At 35.4% G+C, this 27,642-nt stretch overlaps 1 protein-coding gene across 2 annotated transcripts in view; it reads left to right on the top strand.

Moving 5' to 3' along the window:
- sncgb (synuclein, gamma b (breast cancer-specific protein 1)) overlaps window positions 1–19,194 on the top strand; it is a 28,938-nt gene extending 9,744 nt beyond the window's left edge. Inside the window, exons 2-6 of one of the 2 annotated variants that reach the window (XM_022670330.2) lie at window positions 6,987–7,028; window positions 7,153–7,280; window positions 9,736–9,753; window positions 14,599–14,643; window positions 16,686–19,194. In XM_022670330.2, the coding sequence (XP_022526051.1) occupies window positions 6,987–7,028; window positions 7,153–7,280; window positions 9,736–9,753; window positions 14,599–14,643; window positions 16,686–16,694 (242 nt within the window). In that variant the 3' untranslated portion in view covers window positions 16,695–19,194. The remainder of the gene's footprint in view (window positions 1–6,986; window positions 7,029–7,152; window positions 7,281–9,735; window positions 9,754–14,598; window positions 14,644–16,685) is intronic. The other variant, XM_022670331.2, reaches the window with a different exon arrangement.
- The last annotated feature ends 8,448 nt before the right edge of the window (window positions 19,195–27,642 follow it).

Below are 27,642 nucleotides of genomic sequence, written 5' to 3'. Positions count from 1 at the left end.
CGAGAGGCAGACCCGGCCGCAAATGTCACATTTGTAAGACTGTGTTGCTGGTGGTGTGATGGTGTCCTGTTTTTGCTTCCTCCTGGTCCTCTTTGTTTCCTGATGACAAGCCAGGGTGAAATCATGCTGTAGCAGTCCACTGTGGAGCGCCTGCTGCCACTGATGGCGGTCTTGAGCTACATTTTCCCATGTGACAGGGTTGATGTTAAAACACTTCAGATCTCGCTTGCAGACGTCCTTATAGCGAAGCTGAGGACGTCCAGTATGCCTCTTGCCAGATGACAGTTCAGCATAGAGGATGTCCTTCGGGATTCGTCCATCGTCCATTCGCCGGACGTGGCCCAACCAGCGGAGACGTCGCTGCTTCAGAAGAGAGTATATGCTGGGAAGTTGAGCTTTATCCAAGACTGCTGTGTTGGTGATCCCATCCCTCCAGGTGATACCCAGTATGCGCCTCAGGCAACGAAGATGGAAGCTGTTTAGCCTTCTCTCTTGGTATGAGTATGTTGCCCACGCTTCACAACCATACAAAAGTGTGCTCATAACACAGGCTCTATACACCTGCACTTTTGTATGAACAGTAAGTTTTCCATTTTCCCATACTCTCCCTGTGAGCTTCCCAAAGGCAAAGGCAGCTTTACCGATGCGGCCACTGAGTTCAGCATCCAATGACAGGTTGTCTGTAATGGTGGATCCAAGGTAGGTAAAGGTGTTCACAGCTTCCAGAGTGTGGTTTTTGATGGTGATAATGGGAGGTTTTACAGTGACTTGTCCCATTGTCTTAGTTTTAGTCAGGCTGATGGTCAAACTGAAGTCCTTGCAGGCTTGAGTAAACCGGTCTATGAGGGTTTGTAAGTGATCCTGGGAGTGTGCTACCAGTGCTGCATCATCTGCAAATAGCATGTCCCTGATGACGAGTGACCTAACCTTCGTTTTGGCTTTCAGGCGGGCAGGGTTGAAGAGGTTACCATCTGTTCTTGTGTGAAGGTAGACTCCCTCAGTTGAGGTTCCGAAAGCTTGCCGGAGGAGGAGGGAGAAAAAGATCCCGAATAAGGTGGGTGCCATCACGCACCCCTGTTTGACACCACAGCAGATTTTGAAGGGGTCTGAGATGGACCCGTCGAACTGTATGGTACCATGCATGTCTGTGTGAAAGGACTCAAGGATGCGTAAGAGTTTTGGGGGGCAACCTATCCGTTCAACCAGCTGGAAAAGGCCACTCCTGCTCACCAGGTCAAAAGCCTTAGTCAGGTCAATGAATGCCATGTAGAGTGGTTTATTTTGCTCCCTACACTTCTCTTGCAGCTGTCTTAAAGTAAAGATCATGTCAGTGGTGGACCTTCCTGCTCTGAATCCTGCTTGCGATTCTGGGTAGATCTTATCCGCAAGGACTTGGAGTCTGTTCAGCAAAACTCTTGCAAAGAGTTTACCGGTGGTGCTAAGAAGAGAGACACCACGGTAGTTGTTGCAGTCACTCCTGTCTCCCTTGTTTTTATACAGGGTGACTATGGTGGCATCTCGCATATCTTGTGGTACCACACCTTCCCTCCAAAGGTTACAGCTGAATTCACGCTTTTAATCCCAGAGAAACGCTCTTATTTACCTTTTTTTGTGCCTGATTAACGGGCCGAATACTGTTGTTTTGCTGTTTTTCTCGGGTTTTGAGTTGAGCTCGGGGCTGGCTCAGCTCTTGATTGGTCCGGATGTGAGACAGCACGCGTGGAAGGGGCTGGTGACGTCATGGGCCCTGCATTGTTTAATATTGTGATATATATCGTCGAAAAAAAGAACATTTGCAATGTAGTGTACATTTATTCCTAACTTAACAATGCATGAAAATAGACTGTTGACAGGGTGTACGATAATGAGCATCACAACACACCTTCACAAGGTGTACAATAGGGCCTTCAATTGTCGTTCACATCACATGTGGGACATGAGGTCTAGTTACAAAGAGAATAGCAAAATAGGATCAAATAAAATAAATAATAGTAGATAAATATATGTAAATAGAAATAAGAAATGTATGGAAGAAGCAGCAACATGAATTCCTGCATTCATTTGAATTGTACAGTTTAAAATACTTTCTTAGCAAAAGTTGAAGAATGTGATTTATTATATATATCTACAGGTCCACATACAGGGGTTGGACAATGACTGAAAAACTGAAACACCTGGTTTTAGAGCACAATAATTGATTGTGGTGACGGACAGTTCTGGTGGAAACAGGAGAGTTGAGGTGCACATTGAATTCTGCTGTGATTTGATCAGCCGTGGTTTTAATGGAGTTTTTTGGATACAATCCGGGTAAGCACCCGAACATCCCTTTCAGACAGCTTCCTCTTACAGCATCCACAGTTAATCCTGTTGGATGTGGTTGGTCCTTCTTGGTGGTGTGCTGACATTACCCTGGATACCGTGGCTCTTGATACATCACAAAGACTTGCTGTCTTGGTCACAGATGCTCCAGCAAGACGTGCACCAACAATTTGTCCTCTTTTGAACTCTGTTATGTCTCCCATAATGTTGTGTGCATTGCAATATTTAGAGCAGAACTGTGCTCTCACCCTAATAATTGAACCTTCACACTCTGCTCTTACTGCTGCAATAATGTGCAATTAATGAAGATTGGCCACCAGGCTGCTCCAATTTAGCCATGATGAAACCTCCTACACTAAAATGACAGGTGTTTCAGTTTCATTGTCCAACCTTTAAATGTTAAAGTAGACTGTTGTAGCTGCTGTATACTGTGTATAGCTATCTGCAACAGCCGTCTCATCATCTTGTAGCTCATTAGTGTAGAGTTAGCATTAGCTGAGGAGGTTCAGGGCACTTAAATCCTAATCCTCTAAATTTATGGCTCTGCAGACTCTCCTCAGCCGGTAGGACGATTGAGAACAGGACTATATGACGTCAGCGGCTCGGCTCGGCTTGGCTCGGGCACAGCCTAGAGAAAAAAGGCTCAGGGTTTATTATTGAGCAGCTGGGCACTGCATCAGGACCTGCTCCATCCTCAGAGATACGCGGGCTGAACAGACGTGTTGGGGTGTAAAAAGTGGAGAATTTGCCCTGCGCTCTTGGCTGGGGGAGTGAGGGGACTGTGCTGCAGTTATAAAAAGAGAGAGAGAGAAAGAGAGAGAGAGAGAGAGAGAGAGAGATCAGGAATAGAAACTGCAGAAGCTGCAGACAAGCAGACGCTGGTCACGCAGCCGAGCTGAGTCACGCGGTGTCGCTTAGCAGGAGAGAGCGAGATACGGCAGCACCTAAAAACGAGGCCTGGTCAAGGACAAAATGGAGAAAGAGAGAGAAATACAAAAATATTTTTAAAAATACAAAAAATATACAAAAAATATATAAAAAAATATACAAAAAATATTCAAAAATATGTAAACTATATACAACAAATATATGAAAAATATATGAAAATATACTAAATATGCTAAAATACACACAAATATCTAGAAAAAATATACAAAATACACAAAAATATACAAACATTTACTAAAAATACAAAAATATACAAAACATTCACAAATATACAAATATAAAAAATATATACAAAAATATACAGAAATATACAAAAATATTCACAAAATATACAAAAATATAACAGTAGCAGCACCCAGAAAACTAGACACAATAAGGGAGTGTGTAGTTTGCATTTATCCTGAATACATGTTGGAATATTATTGTTAAATTTTCAGTGTATAACTGATATCTTAAGTATTGCTAACATTTTATATTTATTATGTTTTTTATATTCATTATTAGTCTAAATATAAAAAGGAAAGAAGGAACACAGTGTAGTTAGTACACCATATAATAAGGTGCAGTATACCTTCTCTAAAGATGTTTGAACCCCAGTGTTACATTTTAAGTGTATTATTGATGTTCTTATTCATTTATATTTATTAAATATTCATTGATGGTTCATTTATTAAATGGAGAGAATGGACGTCACACAGTAAGTAGCCCATATAATAAGATGCTTCTACAATCTATCAATAAGATGTAGGAACATTGAATGCTTAGTTCATTACTGATTTCATAATTTGTAATATTATTTTTTTTGCATATATATTTATTAATAAAAGATGGGAAGGGACATCACATAGTAAGTGGGCCATATATAGTAAGATGGTTTATATCTTCTCTTAAGATGATGGAATATAAGTATTTATTTCCAGTGTGTAATTGATGTCTTAATTATTGTTATAAATTTGTATTACTTTTGATTTATTGATATTGAATTTATTAATAAAATGAGAGAAGGGACATCATATAGTAAGTAGGCCACATAGTAAGATGACTTATACCCTCTCTCTCTTTCTTTATATATATTTATATAAATTTTCAGTGTAAAAAAATCATAGGAAGAAAGAAAAAACATTGAGTTAGAAGTTTATATATATACATATATATTATGGGATATATTATATATAGCATTAAGGAAAGAGGGAACATCACACAGTAAGTAGGTCATATAGTAAGATGGGTTATGTAACAGCATCTGGAGTTGGTACTATATCTTTGATGATGTAATAAGGAAATGAAATGAATGGGTATATTTTACTGTATAGTAAAAAATCTGTATAATTTATTGATTATCATTCATTCTTATGAATAATTACAAGATCATGTTTCAATCTAAAATGTGGTCGAAATAATTTCATAGCTATATAAAATATAGTAAATATATCTGTGTTTATATCTTTTCCTATGCTTCTCTGTTTTCCTAACCATGTGCTTCCTTGCACGTGGCTCTGTGTTCTCCTTGTCTCTGCCCCTGTGTGCAGTGCTTCCACCTGTGTTCATTTGTAACTCCGCCCCCTCGTTACTTGTTCCCAGGTGTTTTCTGTTTACTGTCTACTGCTGTGTATATATAGCCCCTTTGTTTCTGTGTTCCCTTGTCGGTTTTTGTGTGTACGTTTTAAACATCTGTTGCTTTGTTATTCCGTGTTTTTGTAGTAGTCTTGGTTAATTGTTTGTTTTCTTTATAAATAAAAGCAATTATTATTTTAAACAATGCAAAGATTAGAAACAAACATGCAATTTTAACTTGGAACCAATGTAATTATAATTATAGCAATGTTAAGAGCATTTTATAATATTTTATAATATCAACATTGATTCAACCTTGACATGACATTTATCTAAGTCTGAATTGCTGTTAAAATGACAGTTTATTATATTTATTATTCATTTCTTTGCTTATTTATAGCTTATTTTTTTATTTATAAAAGGCAGGGAGGAAGATCGTACATCACATCGTAAGTAGGTCATATATAGTAAGTGCTAAGGCTTAGTGCTAGTGTCGTTACCTAATCGAACTGAATCTGGATTTCCTGCTATATCCTTCTGCTTCAGGCGCTTCCCTATTTTTATATTTTTATATTTATTTAATTTCTCCTTTTTTTATCCCTCTCTCCATCTCACTCATCCCCCTCCCTCTCTCCTCACTCCCTCTTTCTCCTGCTCCCTACAGCCGCTTATGTAACTACCATTTAATCAGCAGGGAAGCGTCTAAAAGCAGCTCCACGGACGGTCAGGAAAAGAGCAGCGACGTTTAAGAGCCCATTACTGCTGGACTGATGCAGCATAAATAGTAATGCATTCACTGTAATATAGAAAAACCCCTACCAGCTCAGACTCTATAAAAATAATGCTATAAATAGAACAACAACACTGCAGATTATTCAGTGTGTTTTCTTTCTTTTTATGATTTTTTTTACATTGTAAATTTAATATTGAAGACTATATAAAAGCTACACAGGAACACATGCTGAATTATTCTGTAAAGAAAAAAAAATGTTAAACAAACCAGAATATGTTAAAATTATATTTTAGACTCTTCTAAATAAGTATCAAATGTATCTTTGGTATTTTAATCATCTTAAAAATGATGAGTTTCTTTGATTTAACCAAATTTAAAAACCTCTGGAATATAATCAAGAGGAAGATGGATGATCTCAAGCCATCAAACCACCAAACTGAACTGCTTGAATTTTTTGCACCAGGAGTAATGCAGCATAAAGTTATCCAAAAGCAGTGTGTAAGACTGGTGGAGGAGAACATGATGCCAAGATGCATGAAAACTGTGATTAAAAACTAACCAGGGTTATTCCACCAAATATTGATTTCTGAACTTGAATATGAATATGAACTTTTTTTTTGTATTATTTGAGGTCTGAAAGTTATTTTTTCGTTATTTCAGTCATTTTTTATTTTCTGCAAATAAATGCTCTAAATGACAATATTTTGGAGAAATGTTAATTCTACTCAAACATATGCCTAGAAATAGCAAAATCAGAGAAACTGATTCAGAAACTGAAGTGATCTCTGTATATAAATTAATATTACTTATTACTAAATAACCAGGGTTATACCAGTATAAAAAATCTTCAGTCTGACCACCGTTCTCTGTCGCACCTTTGTAGAGTGGTGACTGGTAACAATAGGTAACAAGAAAAGAGAAACGAGAAAAGAAAAGAAAGAAGATCTCTAAAGAAAACTACAAAGAACTACAGAACTACAAAGAAAACACAAGAAAAAAAACTGCTTATAGAAAGTCTTTCCTATGTTTCTTTTCGAGTTTGTTTGTTTTAGTCCTTTGATTGAGGGGGAGAGGGGGAAAAAGTCTTCCTTTTTTTGTTCTTATCTAAACAACTCAAAGTTTATCAATACTTATTTTGGACATTTTAAGTGAATAACTTCAAGTGCAAAGCTTTTAAAAACCTCAGTATTTAATGATTTATGACGATGTGTTTTATGTCCAAAATACAGAGAAAAAATGTATATTAAACAAATAAAATTAATGTATTGTATTAATATAATTTCATTTTTTTTTAAATGTATCAATTATGTTTCATTAAAAGTAGTACAAAATTATCCAAAGGCTGTCGAATTCACCTCATGCTTTCACATAAAAAGTGATTTTAAAAATTGAGCCTATATTTAAACCTTTTTGTTTTATTTTCTTTTTGCAGGAAATAAGACAAAGGAGGGAGTTGTATCAGGCGTCAACACAGGTGAGAAGAAAAAAAAACACTATTATATATTTCACAATAACCAAGTTCATGGAAATGAGGGAAATAATCATAATCCTCTTTTATTTATTAATTATTATGAATCTGTTTCATTTTTCTGTTACAGTGGCAAACAGGACCACAGATCAGGCGAACATAGTGGGAGACACAGCGGTGGCGAGCGGTAATGAACTGGGGCAGAAGACGGTGGAGGGAGTGGAGAACGTGGCTGCATCAACCGGCATGGTCAATCCGGTGAGAGCTTGTGTTCAATAAGATAATCCTAGATAATCCTCAGATTTATACATTTCAGAACATTGATCTTCAGTATGTAGAGAAATTGTTGAGAAACAGATCATATAATAATATGATAAAAACTAAATAACAACACCAGACACAACTGACAGCAGAATAGTATGGCAGTATATATAGTATAAGCAGGTGGATAAGGGTGAAAAATAATGAATTATGACTATTGTTGGTATAAAAACCTACTAAAACACTGTAAGTATGAGTAAATTTAGTCGAATTAGCCAAGATGTTGCTGTACTACTGATACAGCTGATCTATCCATCTGTCTTTCTGTGTTCATCTATCTTTCTGCATATCTGTCTGTCTGTCTGTCTGTCTGTCTATATATATGTTTGTGTGTCTGTGTCTATCTATCTGTCTATCTATATATATGTCTGTGTGTGTCTATGTATCTATCTGTCTGTCTGTCTTCCCCCAGTGTTAAATTCCCCACTGTGTAAAGGTGGGGAAAGGGATAAAAAACAAGAAAATACAGGATATTAATCCTTTATTATTAGTTCTAAATTACATATTATGAAACACATATTTATATAGGTTATGTATTTTTTAGCATTATTGTTTTGACAGGGATGCTTTATAATCTCTGCCAGCAGATGTCACATTTTCCTGAAATAGAATCTCTGTCCTGCTGATGTATTCAATTCTACTCTATTTAAAGCAATGTTTTTGAACCCTGATTTGCTCACTTTAGGAAGGTCAATAAGGAAGAGGCAATTAGCCGATTAGCTGGATCAGAGAAAAACATAGGAAGGGAGTCACTGACCTGATGTTAATGATAATGATAAATTGATGATAATCAGAGGTATACACTGCACATCCTCGCTTTCCAGTAAAAAACAAGTATCTCTATTTTTGTAGATTTTTTGGTTTATTACAGAATTTGAACAGAAACTGTTCCTTTACTCTGTGCCAAAATTTATTGATGAATGAGCCAAATATTTTTTTCTTTAAATTGACTTAAAATTAACTCTTTTTACAATGACTTACATTGCAAGTTAAGAAGGTTTTATGTCTCTACTATCTAAAATGATGAATTATGACTGTTTTTGGTATAAAAACCTACAAAAACACTGTTGAGTAAATATGAGTAAATTTATTCGAATTTGCCAAGATGGTGCTGTACTACTGGTACAGCTGATCTATCTATCCATCTGTCTGTCTGTCTGTCTGTCTGTCTGTCTGTCTGTCTGTCCGTCTGTCCGTCTGTCTGTCTGTCTGTCTGTCTATCTATCTATCTATCTATCTATCTATCTGTCTGTCTGTCTGTCTGCCAATCTAACTGCACATCTGTCTGTCTGTCTGTGTTCATCTATCTATCTATCTATCTATCTATCTATCTATCTATCTATCTATCTATCTATCTATCTATCTATCTGTCTGTCTGTCTGTCTGTCTGTCTGTCTCTGTCTTTTTTCTTTCTTTCTTTCTTTCTTTCTTTCTTTCTTACTCTATCTATCTATCTATCTATCTATCTATCTATCTATCTATCTATCTATCTATCTATCTATCTGTCTGTCTGTCTGTCTGTCTGTCTGTCTGTCTGTCTGTCTGTCTGTCTGTCTGTCTGTCTGTCTGTCTTTCTTTCTTTCTTTCTTTCTTTCTGTATTTCTTTCTTTCTTTCTTTCTTTCTTTCTTTCTGTTTTTATCTATCTATCTATCTATCTATCTATCTATCTATCTATCTATCTATCTATCTATCTATCTATCTATCTATCTATCTGTCTTTCTTTTTTTCTTTCTTTCTTTCTTTCTTTCTTTCTTTCTTTCTGTGTTGTTATCTATCTATCTATCTATCTATCTATCTATCTATCTATCTATCTATCTATCTATCTATCTATCTATCTATCTGTCTGTCTGTCTGTCTGTCTGTCTGTCTGTCTGTCTGTCTGTCTGTCTGTCTGTCTGTCTGTCTGTCTGTCTGTCACCCTCAAATTCACTCTGAAATAAATAATACATGGACTTCCATTGAAAGTTAAGAAGGTTTTATCTCTCTTCTGTAAAACCTCTGTTTTGGAGATACTTGGTTTTTATTGGACAGTAAAGACATACTATCAGGAAGTAAAGACTGGTAGGTTATATACTGTAATGGGGAACATCATGTTCCAGACTGGGAGGAGTGAGACTCTTGTAAGAACAGTATAATACGAATATCTCACAAATATATTTAATGTAAGTGGAACATAAATTAGATATCAATAACAAAACCTGAACAATGGAAGTGATTATAGCGATGCTAGTGAGTCATGCCTACTGATGATTACTGCCGTCCACTTGGGGTTAGCCCGGTAAGCATCGGCTTGTTTTCTTTCTGTGTGTTTGTTTCTTCTGTCTGAGAGGTTTTGTGTGTCTAACCTGTTCTGTCTGTCTCTCCATGACTTCACTGCCCTGCTGCTAACAGGACGAGCCTGTATATGAGGTGCCTGTTTAATGGGTTTGGGTGGGGAGGCATCAGAGTATGGCCACTGAATGCTAACGCTAGCATGTAGAAAGCTGCTCATCATAGCAGGATCATATAAACAGGGTGAATGTGCTCTACTCAGAATGATTCATTTTCTGCAAAATCCAGTATATATATGTATATTAACCATAATGTATTGATTTTAATCATTTTAATAGTTGAAACAGTGCGAGTTTAAATATTGCAATTTTTTTAATGCATGAAGATTTGCCTGGGTGATAATAAATATGCACAATTCTAATCCATGCTTAGCATTGCAACTGTGTGAAAAAAAATAACACTAACAATACACAGGGTATATTTCATACATGAATGCTAACTGAATGTATTTGTATTTACATTGCATTACATTACATTTTGTACAATTAATACATTCTCTTTAGCTGAATAACTGCACAGAATTCCAAAATAGCATGTTTCGCCGACACTTATCAAGAAGAATAGAGAGGATCAATAAAAACCTTTTTATTATTTGTGGCAGCAAAACAAACACATATAAAAAATATAAAAATATATATAAAAATATAAAAAAATATAAAAAGAAATATACAAAAATATATAAAAAATATCTACAAAAATATATAAAAAATATATACAAAAATATATAAAAATATAAAAAGTAGGACTGTCAAATTTAAAGCATTAACACACGCAATTAATTTGGAATCAGTAATGCGTAACTCAATGAATTACACCACCAAGTTTGACCCCAACTTCCGCTGTAATTGTAAGACCCAGCTATCAAATATACTTCTTTTTAATTGCTCTAAACTGCTGATAAGGCACAGTTTAATCTGGTATATAGGCCAGAAAATATACTGCTAAGAACAAACACTGTTTCTGCTGCTCCATGCTGTTTATACACTAAGAGCACCGTATGTGCTGCGCTCACTGCTCACAACCACATGACTTCGTTTTCTACATCTGTTAATTACAGCAATATTAATCACTGAATATTGCAGTGATTAATCTGATTATTTTTTTTAATTGATTGACGCCACTAATAAAAAGCATTACTGTAATAATGTTCATTTACAGGACATTACAGGAAGAATAGCCATTCTGCATCAGAAATTCTAGGATGTTTTGGGAGAAATCTGTTACATATTATTTTAATTTTGTAAGTTTAATTTAAATTTTAGATTAAGTGCCTGAAATGAAGTGTAAATATTTTTTATTTGCTATTAGCTCATAATTAATAATATTAATTTCACTTGCTATTTCTCACATTGTCTCCAAACTTAGCTTAGGTGAATTTTAAGATAAGTGTACTTTCACAGTAAAAGAATAAACATGGTAATTAAAATAATATTAGAAAATTGAAACAGAAAAAGGTCAACATCAGTCAACCATGTTTTCATCAAATGCCTTTTTTTTTTTTGCTAAAATTGTCTCTCTGTTATGCATCTTCCTATAACAGGGTGGACAAATACATGACAGGAAATAACAAAAAAGTGATAATAAAAAGTAATTATGCTCTGGGGACAAAAGGAAAATAATAATATATATATATATATATATTTATGTGTAGTTTTATATCTCATAAAATAAAAATATACAATTAAAAATGAAAAATGCTTATTATTAAAAGTAATTTATGAGAAATCAATTCATTTATTACTTGTGTATGTTATTTTATATTAAATTCCTTAATTACAAACCAAGTAATATACTGTACATATAAATGAAGCACATTTTTGCTGGTTTTATTTATTTTTTGGTGCAACAAAGTCATTTTTAATCCTTCAATATGGATAAATGGTCAATATATTTGTTGTTCATTGAAAGGGCTCAGTTATTCTACACAATAATAATAATAATAATAATAATAATAATAATAATAATAATAATAATAATAATAATAATAATAATAATAATAATTACACATTATATTACATTACTTTTACATGTATTATTGCCTGGCTGTTGAGCATGTGTGAAAACTGAGCTTTCAGATTTTCTGCATTTTATATATTAATCTTTAACCTGTGCATGCATTCATTGGACTGGACTCAACATAACTGGAAACCCAATTAATCAGAAAGACTCATCATTAATATCAGAAACCAATAGTCTTATCATTTTCTTTTTTTTATTTCTTTTTTTTCTAAGTATTTTTTAAGTATCTCTTTTTCATGACCCTTTTATCAAATCTCATGGATATTCTTAATATAAGAGTGTCAGCTGAGGATATAAAGAGTGACAGAGTGAAATATACAGAAGACGGACGAGTGGAGAGAGGGATGAGAGTCTAGACGTCCCTCCCCATCACCCCATCCACCTCTCATCACACCACCCATCCCTCCCTCCCCTCTGCTTCTGCAGATAGAGAGAGAGAGAGAGAGAGAGAGAGAGAGAGAGAGAGAGAGAGAGAGAGAGAGAGAGAGAACGTGATCTGGTCTCGATCCGACCCAGCTATCATATATATATACAGCTAAACTGCTGATAAGGCTCAGTTTAATCTGATATATTAGCCAGATAGCACACTGCTATGAACAAACACTGTCTCTGCTGCTCCATGCTGTTTACACACTAAGAGCGCAGTCTGTGCAGCGTTCACTGCTCACATCTGAGATGCACGTCCCATTAAAAACACTGTGTTTAAAATGCAGCAGCATTTTTTTTGTAGTGTTCAGTCTTAAAGCAGCTTCACACTGCACATGTATATGTGCTGGAACACAGAATCTTCTCGCTATATTTTATATTTATATTTAACAGCAATGGTGTTTCGGGGTTAATTTGAGGCAGTGCTTAATGTTTATTTATCCAAAATATGTCTGAAACCCCAAAAAATTCTTACAAGCAGTGTAAATATATATATATATATATATTTTTTTTTTATCAACTCCATTACTAATTATTCTATCAATATTTAGTGCAATGGTGTTTCTTACCTCTAACAGGTAATGCTTCAATTAGGATAATTCACTCATTTTTCATAAAAAATATATATATTCATTTTTTAAAATATTTCACTACTTTATTACTTTTAAAAGACCAACATATAAAACAGTAGTTTTACATAACATTAAAAACATAACATTGCAATGTTGCTTTAGTTTTAGTTTTAGTTTTTGCAGGGGGTAGTTGATTGCAAATATGTGAGATGAACTATTTTTATATTATATGTTGATTTACACTAATTAAGTCAAGCATTTCTAGCGCAGAAAAACGGGACAAAGAGTCTAAAAGCAGAGAGAGTGCGCATTTCTAGAGCAGAAAAACGGGGCAAAAGAGTCTAAAAGCAGAGAGGGTGCGCATTTCTAGAGCAGAAAAACGGGGCAAAAGAGTCTAAAAGCGGAGAGGGAGCGCATTTCTAGCGCAGAAAAACGGGGCAAAGAGTCTAAAAGCAGAGAGGGTGCGCATTTCTAGCGCAGAAAAACGGGACAAAGAGTCTAAAAGCAGAGAGGGTGCGCATTTCTAGCGCAGAAAAACGGGACAAAGAGTCTAAAAGCGGAGAGGGAGCGCATTTCTAGCGCAGAAAAACGGGGCAAAGAGTCTAAAAGTGGAGAGAGTGCGCATTTCTAGAGTAGAAAAACGGGACAAAAGAGTCTAAAAGCAGAGAGGGTGCGCATTTCTAGAGTAGAAAAACGGGACAAAAGAGTCTAAAAGTGGAGAGAGTGCGCATTTCTAGCGCAGAAAAACGGGACAAAAGAGTCTAAAAGTGGAGAGAGTGCGCATTTCTAGCGCAGAAAAACGGGACAAAGAGTCTAAAAGCGGAGAGGGAGCGCATTTCTAGCGCAAAAAAACGGGACAAAGAGTCTAAAAGCGGAGAGGGAGCGCATTTCTAGCACAGAAAAACGGGACAAAGAGTCTAAAAGCGGAGAGGGAGCGCATTTCTAGCGCAGAAAAACGGGGCAAAGAGTCTAAAAGTGGAGAGAGTGCGCATTTCTAGAGTAGAAAAACGGGACAAAAGAGTCTAAAAGCAGAGAGGGTGCGCATTTCTAGCGCAGAAAAACGGGGCAAAGAGTCTAAAAGTTGGCGTAATTAAGGAGTTTAATATTAAGAGACATCATGAAATTAAACATCAATTTGAAAAATCTTAGTTTACACAACACTGTCAAAGATAAAGATAGTAAGTCAAGTAAAATGGTGTGTAGATAAAAAAGTAATCAGGAAAAAGTATTATTTAAAGTGCTATATTTCATTATTTGTTTTATTACAGAGTGTGGCCCATGACTTCAAATATATTTCTCCTTCTGGCCCCCAACAAAAAAAGTTTGGACACCCCTGGCTTAGGCAGTTATCTCATCCTCCCCTCCCTTGTGACTCACACACACAACGCAAACACACACACACAAAAAGTTAATTGAGCGGCTAAAGTAACATGCAGTAACGGGGTGGTGTAGGAAATGGTAACAGCGTTATAGTTACAGTCAGAGTAATTCGTTAGATTACTCCTTACTGAAAAAAGTAACACTGTTTATTTCAACGCCATTACTCCCATCACTGCTGGTTAGTGAAATACGGTGAAAACCAACCCTACTACCAACTGCTTCCCATCATTAATCCATCCCAGTAGATCATATTCCAGAAGATGGCTTTAAACATCCGAGGAAAATCTTCCCAGTTCAGGCAGAGCTCCATTGCTCTACTGCATCAGTGCATGTGTCAGTGCAGCTTGGGGCTGTTGGGGCTGATCTTAACCATGGCGGTGAGAGCCAACACTTCAGTTTGGAGCTCTGAAGCCGAAACCCAGCTGCTTTTCTGGATGTGATTCCTGCTAATTAACAGCCTGCAGTGTTAGACAAGCTGATACCTGCACACTGAAGCTCATGTGTTCGTACGCTTGTGTTTCCTCAGGCTGACTTCTCCCATGGCGGAATGGAGGGTGGAGATGGCGGGCAGGTAAGCAGCAATGAATGAAGCCTCTTCTGCTTAAATTATACTTTATAATAGCTGAACACTTAAGCTACAGCCTATTAGAAACTCCTACCTTACCTGCTCCACCTTGTAGATAAAGGATCGATGGCATTTCGCCACTTGGCCCTAACCATTCTTAAAAACAGAATTAAGCCCTATCTGGACAGGATTAGTTTTTATCCTCCATGATTTTATTCCCGTCTGTATGTGTTTTTCTCAGACATCCTCTAAAAAAAAAAAACTACAGGCTGAATTATTATCTACTGTTTTTGGCTGAACTCCGTGGTCCTCCAGTAATTTTAGTCTCGTCCGGACTCACATCTCTGAGTTTAATCACCTCACATTTGATAAAATAGATATTTGTCCACTGCCGCGCACCGTAATTACACTTTGAGCACACGTTTCCTCGGAGATCCACATAAAAAAAACACAAAAGTGAGTGGAAAAGGAGGAGCTACTGAACGCTACTGAATGGTCATGTGACCGAGAAAAAGCCTAAAAGCTCACATTTCCTCCTGTTTTTTAGTCCCCCTGAGACTAATCCCGTCCGGATAGAACTTATAAAGAGGAAGGGGTGAAATCTTCCACCTAAGAATTGGGAAAACCCTTCAAGCACCCAAAACGTCATCAGGAGCGCTAAAGTTTAGTAACCTAGGTTCTTCTGCTGCTGGTTAACTAGTTAACTTTAGGGCATATTTAATCGTATGTTTTCAGAAAGGGGGGAAAGGTGCAAAAATCAATTATTATTGTTCATTCCTTAATTCCTCTGTGATGTGGAGCTGAAATTACCTTTGATAGCTTTTATTTTATTTAATTTTTTCTGTTCCGACTCAAATGCTGGAGCCCCTGCTGTCTGTTTTCTGGCTGATGTTACATACCTAAATCTTGAAGATTTATATTTAAGCATTACATAAAAAGCTTTCATGTTTGATAATAAACATTACTACAAATTCTAACCGTGTAATCATAGTATAAGTAAATCTGCAAAAATATAATAAATAACAATCATAAAATTGGCTTTTTTAAGGTGGAACGGGAAAGTTAGCTAAGCTAACTGCTGAGACAAATTACTAGCAATCTATTTTTAATGCTTGTTATTAATAAAATGGCCGTAAAACATTTAAACTACACATTAAACTATGGTAATATAGTGCTAATTGTCACTTTTAACATGAAAAGTACTTGATATGTTTGTGGGTTTCTTACCATCTTATCAGTGATTCTTATAACCCTTGGTTTGAAGTGTGCATCTGAAAAATCTCCATATGGAGGGCTAACACACCCTATCCCTTCCTCCTAATCTACCCCTCCAAGTAAGTGTTAGGGCTAAGGAGTGAAATGGGATTGGGCCTAAGTAAAATCAGAGATGCTCTGAGAATCTTTGAATCTGTTAATTCAGCTTGATTTAGGGCGTGTCAGTGTGTCTTTGCTATCGTAACAATGGGAAAAGTACACGGTCTGAGCACGGCTTGAAACAAGCAAAAGGCATGTACTACTAATTCTCCTAAATAATCATGGGTGTGTCTTGCTTGTAACATAAAGTAAACCAATCAGTGTGTTACTTGCTGTTCATTCCCTTTAAGAAGCCAGGTGCGCTCTGCCCTTGGTGGATTGTTAATTTAACGGTGCAGCTACGTGGATGTGTCCAATGCTTCTGAGCAGAGGAAAATGACCTGTCCTTGCTTGTATGTAATAAGTGTGTTGGGGATGCACCTGCATTGCCACGATAGCAATGAACGTCTGACTGTTAACGTCTGGCTAGGTCGATTTCTTTCAGTCAGTGGAGCACCTGTGTTTTCTGTTGCCAAAATATATACAGCAATATTCCAGGAACGTACCTGAACACACCTCATTTCCAGACCACCACGCCTATTAGTGTAGATATATTTAGAAGCACTGTTGCTGTTTAAACGTCAATGTCAAATGCTAGTTTTCACTTATAGGAGAACCTTGTTAAATCAATTGAAATATATCAGAAATATATATATATTTTTTTTATTAATATTTTTTCTCTTTCTTTTAAACAGGGTTATTAGGCCAGAGGCTGGATCTTCTCTCTGACCTCAGACCGCCCCCCCTCCAGAGACCCTGCTCCCGTCGCCTCATGCCACACACACTTCATATATTTTTTGTGACAGTACGGAAAACCAAATCGGAAACAGACTTTCCCCGGCCCTCACGCCCGTGTCGTTTGCTCTGTGTGTAGTGCTCCCTTTTCCCCACTGCTCCAGTGTTGGTGTCCTCATGCTGCTGCTGTCTTAGTGCTGTCACCCCTCCCCTCCCCACCCTGACCTTGCCTCTTCACTAAAAACACTACATATACACTACACACACACACACACCCAAATATATGCACACACATATATACACACACATATATACACACACAAACACTGAGCAGTAACTGAATAAAAGAATGAAGATGGTTATAAGTTAGTGGCTTCCTAGCCTCAGAAAATAGAAAGAAGAGTAACAATGGACAAATGGTGGTCAATGTTTGTTGCCAATACATTACATTTCATTTCATTTGGGAGAACGTAATGAATTTATGGTCTTTACGAGGCCTAAAATGCATTTGAAAAATGTCACATTCGAAAATGCGACATTTCAAAATGATTGCATTTGAAATACAGTATGTTGAATTGGAGAAATGTTACATTCCAAAAAAAGGTTGGATTTGAAAAAAGTTGCATTAGAATAATTATGCATTGTAAAAATGTTCAATTTGAAAAATGTTGCAATGGAAAAATGTTGCATTCAAAAACGTCACAATTGAAAAATGTATTCAAAAACATTGCATTTGAAAAATGTAACTTTGAAAAATTATGCATTAAAATAAGTTGCATTCTGAAAATATTGCATTGGAAAACTCTTAAATTGAAAAATTGTTGCATTGAAAAATGTTGAATTGGTAAAATGTCACATATGAAAAATGTTGCATTTGAAAAAATGATGCATTGAAAAATGTTGCATTCGGAAAATTCCACTTTAAAAAAATGATGTATTGAAAAATGTTGCATTCGGAAAATGCCACTTTAAAAAAGAAACGATGCATTCGAAAAATGTAACTTTAAAAAATTATGCATTGAAAAAAGTTGCATTCGGAAAATATTGCATTGGAAAACTTTTAAATTGAAAAATTGTTGCATTGAAAAATGTTGAATTGGTAAAATGTCACAAATGAAAAATGTTGCATTTGAAAAAATGATGCATTGAAAAATGCTGCATTCGGAAAATGCCACTTAAAAAAAAACGATGCATTGAAAAATGTTGCATTCGAAAATGTCACATTTGAAAAGTGTTACACTGGAGAAATGTCTCACCCAAAAAAAATGTCGCGTCCTGAAAATGTTGTCGTTAACGTTGCAGCGTATGCAGTAATGAGGCGTGTTTACCCTCAGATACTTTACATTCCTTTAGCCTGCAGGTGACAGAACTGGAGTTAATGTGTGCTTGATCTCTTTCTCTCTAATAGTAGCTTTAGTCCAGGTTTAGTAGAGAATTCTATCAGTTGGTATTTATTTGCGCCATCCGAGATGTATACCACGTATACCGCTCTCTGACTCTCTGTATACATATCTATATCATGTATCTACATATCTATCTATCTATCTGTCGGTCTTTGTGTAGCGGTGACAGGCTTGCATTGACGTATTTCTTATTTGCTCATCCTTTTACATACAGTATATAAATATATATATATAATATAGAGTATACAGTTGTGATGAGGCAAGCGTTGATCAGCTAGGTTTATTAATTCAAAATAAGCAATATTTTCAGGATATATGATTATTTCTCCTGTTTGTGTACGGAGCATAAATGTAGGAACGTGGATTTTGAGGAGGTGGAGATGCGGTTTGAGGGCGGAAGGGAGAAAATGAAGTAAAATAAGAAGAAAACGAATAATAATAAAACACACCCCATCCATGTTCTTGTGTTTATTCTGTTGCGATGCATGTCGTGCATTTGGTGTGCCAGCGTATCAGAGATTTATAATGCCTGCAATGTGAAGCAATAGCCCTACCATTGCATCCAGTTTTGGCAATGGTCTGTTCCGTAGCAATCTGCAGATGAGTCTCTAGCACTGTGTTTTATCATGAGAATGTGAAGAAGTGTAGATATATCTGCCAATCAGAAGAATGTCTCGAGCCCCACTGACCCGTTAATTCCTCTCACACGCCCACCAGAACCCGCCCCCTCTTCAGCCTGTCAATCAGCAGTGTCCCGCCCACCCCCACACTCTGAAGCCAACGGGATCTGAAGACTGCATGTTGCCTTATCAGCACTCCGATATACTCACAATTACACACACACATATATATGCACACATACATACATAGACATGTATCTGATACACACACACACACGCACACACACACACACGCCAAGTCAGATGTTTCCCTCACACACACACACACACACACATACTGATACACAAATGCGCCCCCAAAACGATTAAGTTGGCATCAAAGCAGAAAAGCTGGTTTTATAAACAGTACAAATGAATAAATAAAGTTTTGTTGAAATCTAATCAAACGTCTCTGAATCATTTACTCCTCATGTTTAAAAATAAACTCAATAAAACCAGGCTTAGCTGTGAAACACAGCATAAAAACCCAAGGCAAACCACAGTTCTCTGTCGCACCTTTGTAGAGAGGTGACCCGTAACACTGAGTAACAAGAAAAGAGAAAACAAAAAAAGGGATATTAAATGTTCTCAATGTTCAAAACTGTATTTAAGTGCTAAATCCGAACCGAAGAGCAATCTCAGACCATTTTCCAATTTAGCTTAGATTGACCCCATATACAGGTATTTTCAAGCAGATACAAGTGATTTTTCCATGAGATTAAGACACTTCAAAAATGGTCTGAGATTGCTTATGAAGGTAAGACTATTTTCTTATGCATGTTGGCGATTTTAACAAAAATTACTGCAAATTTGCAAAGCAATGTGTAGGTTTATTTACATGACAACTTCAAATAGCATGTTTTTTCATATTTTTTAGAAATAAAAAATAAACAGCCAAAATTATGATTTTTTTTTTAACAAAAAAAAGGTCATTTCTAAAGAAAGACTTCAGTTGTTTAAAGCTGAAACCAGACTTTACAAACAGACTCAAATGATTTTTTTTCAAGAAATTAAGACTCTTAAAAATGGTCCAAAAATGCTCATGATGGTAAGTGTATAGTCTATAGTAATATTTTGGCTCGAAAATGGTAAATACTAATTTAAGCTCAGTAATGATGAATTTACCTTATTTTAACGACATTTTATCACTATTAACAAAAAAAATAATAATATCACAGCAAGACAAGCAGAAGTGCAAAAAAAAGTTATTTTTAAGGAAAAACTGCAGCATTTTGAAGATGAGACCACATGTAGAGGCAATTTCAATCAGATGATGATGATGATGATGATGCAGAGGAGGAACTAGCCACCTCTCTACTTTGGTAAAACTTGCTTCTGTAACTGGTTTTGTTCACAAAGCATGTTAACATTCTGCAAAAGCCAAATAAACCAGTTAAAACCATAGTAATGGAGCTTGTTGTGTTATCAAATACAACATTTAAGTAAATCTATGTTTATATATATATATATATATATATACATATATATATATATATATATATATATATATGTATATATATATATATATATATATTTATATATATATGAATATATGTACATATATTTATATATATATATGTGTGTGTGTGTAAACAGATTACTTCTGAATGGGTACATGTGATGTATAGTTCAGTAATGTATGTAAAACAGTAGGCGTGTCAGATGGTGATGTTCACCATGCAGTAGCTCACTACTTTTAGAAGGCACTTCTCTACCATGGAAAGCTTTTCTTGTATAACTGGTTTTGATTATTAGTGTTTTGAACACTATAAATGTGATATAACCAATGGTAAAAACAAAAAAAAGCGGTTTTGAAAGCGACTTGTTGCTTTTTGTTTGGCTGTTGCACATGGTTATCGCACATTGAAGTATGTATATACACACACATATATATATATATATATATATATATATATATACACACTTTTTTTTCCCTTTGTGTTGCAGATGAGCCTATGTGCTGCATTGAGTCTATTTGATTCTCTCTCTCCTTATATATGTGTGTGTATATATATATATATATATATATATATATATATATATATATATATATATAGCTTTCTTATATTTCTTTTATTATATATATTATATTCTCCTAGAATGTTGTAGATTTAGCTGCTTAATGTGAAGAGGAGGAGGATGATGATTAAAGGATTTATTACACAGTTCACCATGGAGTATCTCACTATCACCAGTGACCACCTCTCTGCTTTGGTGAGCTTTATGGTTATAACTGGTTTCATCCACCAAGTACTTTTAAGTGCGTGTATAATACACAAAAATGCATTCTAGTGCTGAGTTATAAAATGTGCACAAATGACACAAATAGTATACATATAGATATAACTACACGTAAAGCATAATTCAGAACTACTTCACAGAAAACTACTTGTTTCTAAAAGCTGGAGATGCATGAGTGTTTCTTGTTCAACTACTTTCATTTTTGATTTATTAAACATGCGTACACATGTTCTTATGTTTTTTTGTCTATAAAACGTTTATATTAAACTTATATTGCATTCTCTCTTTCTTTAATTCAAGTCAATAATTTAAGTCATTTCTCTGTAGTACACAAGTAGTACATACTATTTTTTCTTTCTTTATTTAATTGGCTCTTATCTGCGATACTACATAGTACATACTATCTTTCTTTTTTCGTTAATTGCCCGTCATTCCTCTGTAGTACATACTACGTAGTACATACTATCTGCGGTACATACTACGTAGTACATACTATATTTCTTTTTTTCGTTAATTGCCCGTCGTTCCTCTGTAGTACATACTACAAAGTACACACTATCTTTAATACATACTGCGTAGTACATACTATCTTTCTCTTTTCGTTAATTGCCCGTCATTCCTCTGTAGTACATACTACAAAGTACATACTATCTTTAATACATACTACGTAGTACATACTATCTTTCTTTTTTTTGTTAATTGCCGTCATTCCTCTGTAGTTCACACTACGTAGTACATACTACCTGCGGTGCATACTACGTAGTATATACTATCTTTCTTTTTTGTTAATTGCTCATCGTTCCTCTGTAGTACATACTACGTAGTACATACTATCTGCAGTGCATATTATATAGTACATACTATCTTTCTTTTTTCTGTTAATTACCCGTCGTTACTCTGTAGTACATACTACTTAGTACATACTATCTGCGGTAAATACTACGCAGTACATACTATCTTTTTTCATTAATTGCCCGTCGTTCCTCTGTAGTACATACTATGTAGTGCATACTATCTGCGGTACATACTACGTAGTACATACTATGTTTCTTTTTTTCGTTAATTGGCCGTCGTTTCTCTGTAGTACACACTACTTAGTATATACTACCTGAGGTGCATACTACGTAGTACATACTATCTTTCTTTTTTTCATTAATTACCCGTCGTTTCTCTGAAGTACACACTACTTAGTATATACTACCTGAGGTGCATACTACGTAGTACATACTATCTTTCTTTTTTTTTGTTAATTACCCGTCATTTCTCTTTAGTGCACACTACTTAGTACATACTATCTGCGGTAAATACTACGCAGTACATACTATCTTTCTTTTTTCGTTAATTGCCCGTTGTTCCTCTGTAGTACACACTACGTATTACATACTATCTGCGATACATACTACGTAGTACATACTTTCTTTCTTTTTTTGGTTAATTGCCTGTCATTTCTCTGTAGTACATACTACGTAGTACATACTATCTGCGGCACATACTACGTAGTACATACTATGTTTCTTTTTTCTGTTAATTACCCGTCGTTACTCTGTAGTACATACTACTTAGTACATACTATCTGCGGCACATACTACGTAGTACATACTATCTTTCTTTTTTCTGTTAATTGCCCGTCGTTCCTCTGCAGTACATACTACTTAGTACATACTATCTGCGGTACATACTACGTAGTACATACTGTCTTTCCTTTTTTTGTTAATTACCCGTCGCTCCTCTGTAGTACATACTACTTAGTATATACTACCTGAGGTGCATACTACGTAGTACATACTATCTTTCTTGTTTTCGTTAATTACCCGTCGTTTCTCTGTAGTACACACTACTTAGTATATACTACCTGAGGTGCATACTACGTAGTACATACTATCTTTCTTTTTTTTCGTTAATTACCCGTCGTTTCTCTGTAGTACACACTACTTAGTATATACTACCTGAGGTGCATACTACGTAGTACATACTATCTTTCTTTTTTTCGTTAATTACCCGTCGTTTCTCTGTAGTACACACTACTTAGTATATACTACCTGAGGTGCATACTACGTAGTACATACTATCTTTCTTTTATTCGTTAATTACCCGTCATTTCTCTTTAGTGCACACTACTTAGTACATACTATCTGCGGTAAATACTACGCAGTACATACTATCTTTATTTTTTCGTTAATTGCCCGTTGTTCCTCTGTAGTACACACTATGTAGTACATACTATCTGCGATACATACTACGTAGTACATACTATCTTTCTTTTTTTGGTTAATTGCCTGTCATTTCTCTGTAGTACATACTACGTAGTACATACTATCTGCGGCACATACTACGTAGTACATACTATCTTTCTTTTTTCTGTTAATTACCCGTCGTCACTCTGTAGTACATACTACTTAGTACATACTATCTGCGGTGCATACTACATAGTACATACTATCTTTCTTTTTTCGTTAATTACCCGTCGTTACTCTGTAGTACATACTACTTAGTACATAATATCTGCGGCACATACTACGTAGTACATACTATCTTTCTTTTTTCTGTTAATTGCCCGTCGTTCCTCTGCAGTACATACTACTTAGTACATACTATCTGCGATACATACTACGTAGTACATACTATCTTTCTTTTTTTGGTTAATTGCCTGTCATTTCTCTGTAGTACATACTACGTAGTACATACTATCTGAGGCACATACTACGTAGTACATACTATCTTTCTTTTTTCTGTTAATTACCCGTCGCTCCTCTGTAGTACATACTACTTAGTACATACTATCTGCGGTACATACTACGTAGTACATACTATCTTTCTTTTTTCGTTAATTGCCCGTCGTTCCTCTGTAGTACATACTACGTAGTGCATACTACCTGTGGTGCATACTACGTAGTACATACTATCTTTCTTTTTTCCGTTAATTGCCCGTCGTTTCTCTGTAGTGCACACTACGTAGTACATACTATCTGCGGTACATACTACGTAGTACATACTATCTTTCTTTTTTTCGTTAATTGCCCGTCGTTTCTCTGTAGTGCACACTACGTAGTACATACTATCTGCGGTACATACTGCGTAGTACATACTATCTTTCTTTTCTTTGTTAATTACCCGTCTCTCCTCTGTAGTACACACTACGTAGTGCATATTATCTGCGGTGCATACTACGTAGTACATACTATCTTTCTTTTTTTCGTTAATTGCCCGTTGTTTCTCTGTAGTGCACACTACGTAGTACATACTACCTGCGGTGCATACTACGTAGTACATACTATCTTTCTTTTTTTCGTTAATTGCCCGTTGTTTCTCTGTAGTGCACACTACGTAGTACATACTATCTGCGGTACATACTACATAGTACATACTATCTTTCTTTTTTTGTTAATTGCCTGTCGTTTCTCTGTAGTGCACACTACGTAGTACATACTATCTGCGGTACACACTACGTAGTACATACTATTTGTCTTTTTTTCGTTAATTGCCTGTCGTTTCTCTGTAGTGCACACTACGTAGTACATACTATCTGCGGTACATACTACATAGTACATACTATCTATGTCTCACACAACTTTCATTCATTTATTCTTTAATTTATTCATTCATTCACATTTTCATTCAACTCATTCATTTATTTATTCCTTCTTTTATTTGTTCATTCATTTATTTATTTATTCATTTCATTCTCTTATTTATTCCTTCATTGCTGGTTGAGGTCCGTCTCTGGGTGGAGTTTCCAGGTTCTCTCCGTGTCGGCGAGGTTTCCTCCTGTGGTCCAGGAACAGGCAGATCAGAGGTGTGTGTGTGTGTGTATTTGTTTCATTTATATGATGTTATATTAAAATTTTTAATGTTGATAAATTCTGGATGCACTAAGCTCCCTGTTTCAGCTGCATATATGCTGATTGTAAATGAATGTATTTAAGTAGAATGTAAATATATAAAAGAAGCTTAGTTGGGACATTTGCTGATTTTTACATTTAATTTGCATAACAGCAGCTCCTGTGACCTCAAATAGCCTGTTTTTTCCTGGATTAACTGATATATTTTCAGCATTTTTAGAAATAAAAAAAGGATAACTAAAATTTACAATATTTCAACTGCAAAAAAGTTATTTTTAAGGTAAAACTGCATCATTTTAAAGATGAGACCACATGTAGAGGCAATTTTAAGCAAATACAAGTGATTTTTTAAAATATAAAAGACACAAATGGTCTGAAGTATTTTTTTTATGTAAAAATATTTACAAAAACAATGACTGTAAAATGTAAAAATGACTACAAAAAATGCAAGACAATTTTACATTTTATTTGCATGAAAACAGCCTGTTTTTACCTGGATTAACTTATACTTTTTCAGCATTTTCAGAAATGAAAATGATCACTATAATTATAGCAATTGTATTTTCTACCAGCAAAGAAAGTTATTTTTTAAGTAAAAACTGCAGCAGTTTGAAGATGAGACCACATGATAACAAGACACTCTATCTAAATACATAAAGCAGCAGAGCCTGAGGGGTTTTGATTCGTATGATGAAGAAAAATATATGAAAATAAAGAATCAATTAAACAATTATTACGGTCTCCATCTTATAATACAGGGAAATTCCAGTGTTAACATCTTTAATCATGATTTTAATTGTGATTAATCACAGAAGATTATTAATATTGTGATAAACACATACATGTGTGTCTCTCCACTCTTCCTCCAGACTCTGCTCCCTTGATTTACTTTAAATGAAATGTAAAATTTACTGATGATCAGTGATGGTTTAGAGGAGAGACATGTCATCTGCTGGTGTTGATCCACTGTGTTTTATTATCAAGTCTAAAGTCAGTGCAGTTTTGTTTTCCCACAAAATCTTACAGCACTTCATATCTTACAGCTTCCCTCTGCTACTGACAACTTTTATGGAGATGCAGATTTCATTTTCCAGCAGGACTTGGTACACTGCCCACAGTACTGCTAAAAATACCAGTTGATCGTATATAATATTCTAATTTTCTGAGACACTGATTTGTGGGATTCCTTTGGCTGTAAACCATAATCGTCAACAATAAAAGAAATAAACGCTTAACCCTTTCAGACCTGAATTGTCTTGCAGTGGTATAGGTAATAAAAAAGTATAAGAATGCTGTTTTCTGTCTGTTATGCACACAAAACATTTAAATATAACATTTAAATTTAAGATCTTAAATAAAGCCTATAATTGCTTTTTGATGTCACGTTGTTCATGGCAAGTAACAATTTATTACACACAAAGTAGAACAATAAACATGATAAGAAGTGTTTTAAATCACATAAAATTGGTAATAATGAGCCCTTATACTACCTTGTTGGTTCTATTGCTGCCACGCCCTAATGCAGGGGTCAGCAATTAAGTCTGGCTTGGGGCTAGATATTTTCCAAGCCATTATGTGGCAACAAAAAAAATCTGTTTTGGAAAATGAAGTAATGAAGTGTAATGGGATGATGTAGCGCTGCAACAGACTAGTAGCTCTCCAGCCCAGAGGGTTGTTGAATCCAATTGCAGAACAGTTGATCTCAAAGCAGGTAAACCCAAGAAGAAAGGAAAATAAATAAATAAATAAATAAATAAACACACTGCTCCTCACGCGGGATTAAACCCATGTCGCCAGGGTCACGTTTAGTGGCGACACGATCCGATTAGTCTATGGTCATTCATTGGTTTGATTCATCAAATTTACAATATCTTATTTCTAAAGGTGGGCTTGATATAAGTGATGCAAAGTGATACAAGTGATCAGTAATACACCACATTAGGCACTACTGGTCAAATTTAAATAATTTAATTAAGATATATATGTAATGCCATCAAGTGGCTTTTTTTGGTAGCAGCAGTGTGCACTATTAAAACAGCAATGTGCAACATAACAAAATAAATAATAAAAAAATACAGGAACAGTCATGCAAAAAATAATAGAACAATTAGAGCCTTAACAAACTGAACTCTATCCTACTATAACAGTTAAACATGAAAAATAAGACTTTAAGACTTTTTCAGTCCCTGAGAATGACAAGTTTTTTTCTTTAATAAAGATATATTATTAACTTTATCTGAGAGAAAGATGCTCCTTAAAGGTACCAAAACTATTAACATATTTGAGGCTAGACAAAACAACTGTTATTTTTATATTTTTAAGTTTTTCTTTAAGAAGATGAGAATGTCCACATTCTCTGGAGAAAGGTTGGCTACAGTGTGCTGCACCGTTTGCGTAGCGCGCATGCTTGTGTAGCTTACCTCTTTTTGACTTCGAGGCTCGAGACCATGACATAATTTCGATCGATTTCGATTAAATATCAAAATCGTGACAGCCCTAGTTTCAATACACTACAGCTGCCCTGGCTGTTGAATTGGGACACGGCCGAAAAAAGCGCCCTTATAAGGAGATAGGGAGCCCAAGAACAGGTGAAAAAATTAGACTGGGCGGAAACTAGTCACGTTGAGTGAGACAGAAAAGCAAAAAAATAAAATGCATCACGTCTATTGTAATGGACACAAGATCTGAAAGGGTTAAAATAGATCACTCTGTGTGTAATACACACATTTATATAATATATGAATTTCACATTTTGAACTGAAATACTGAAATAAA

Source organism: Astyanax mexicanus, chromosome 15 (genome assembly GCF_023375975.1).
Source record: "Astyanax mexicanus isolate ESR-SI-001 chromosome 15, AstMex3_surface, whole genome shotgun sequence".
NCBI lineage: Eukaryota > Metazoa > Chordata > Actinopteri > Characiformes > Acestrorhamphidae > Astyanax > Astyanax mexicanus.
Note: the sequence above shows the minus strand (reverse complement) of the source record. Positions and strands in the feature narration are given on the sequence as shown.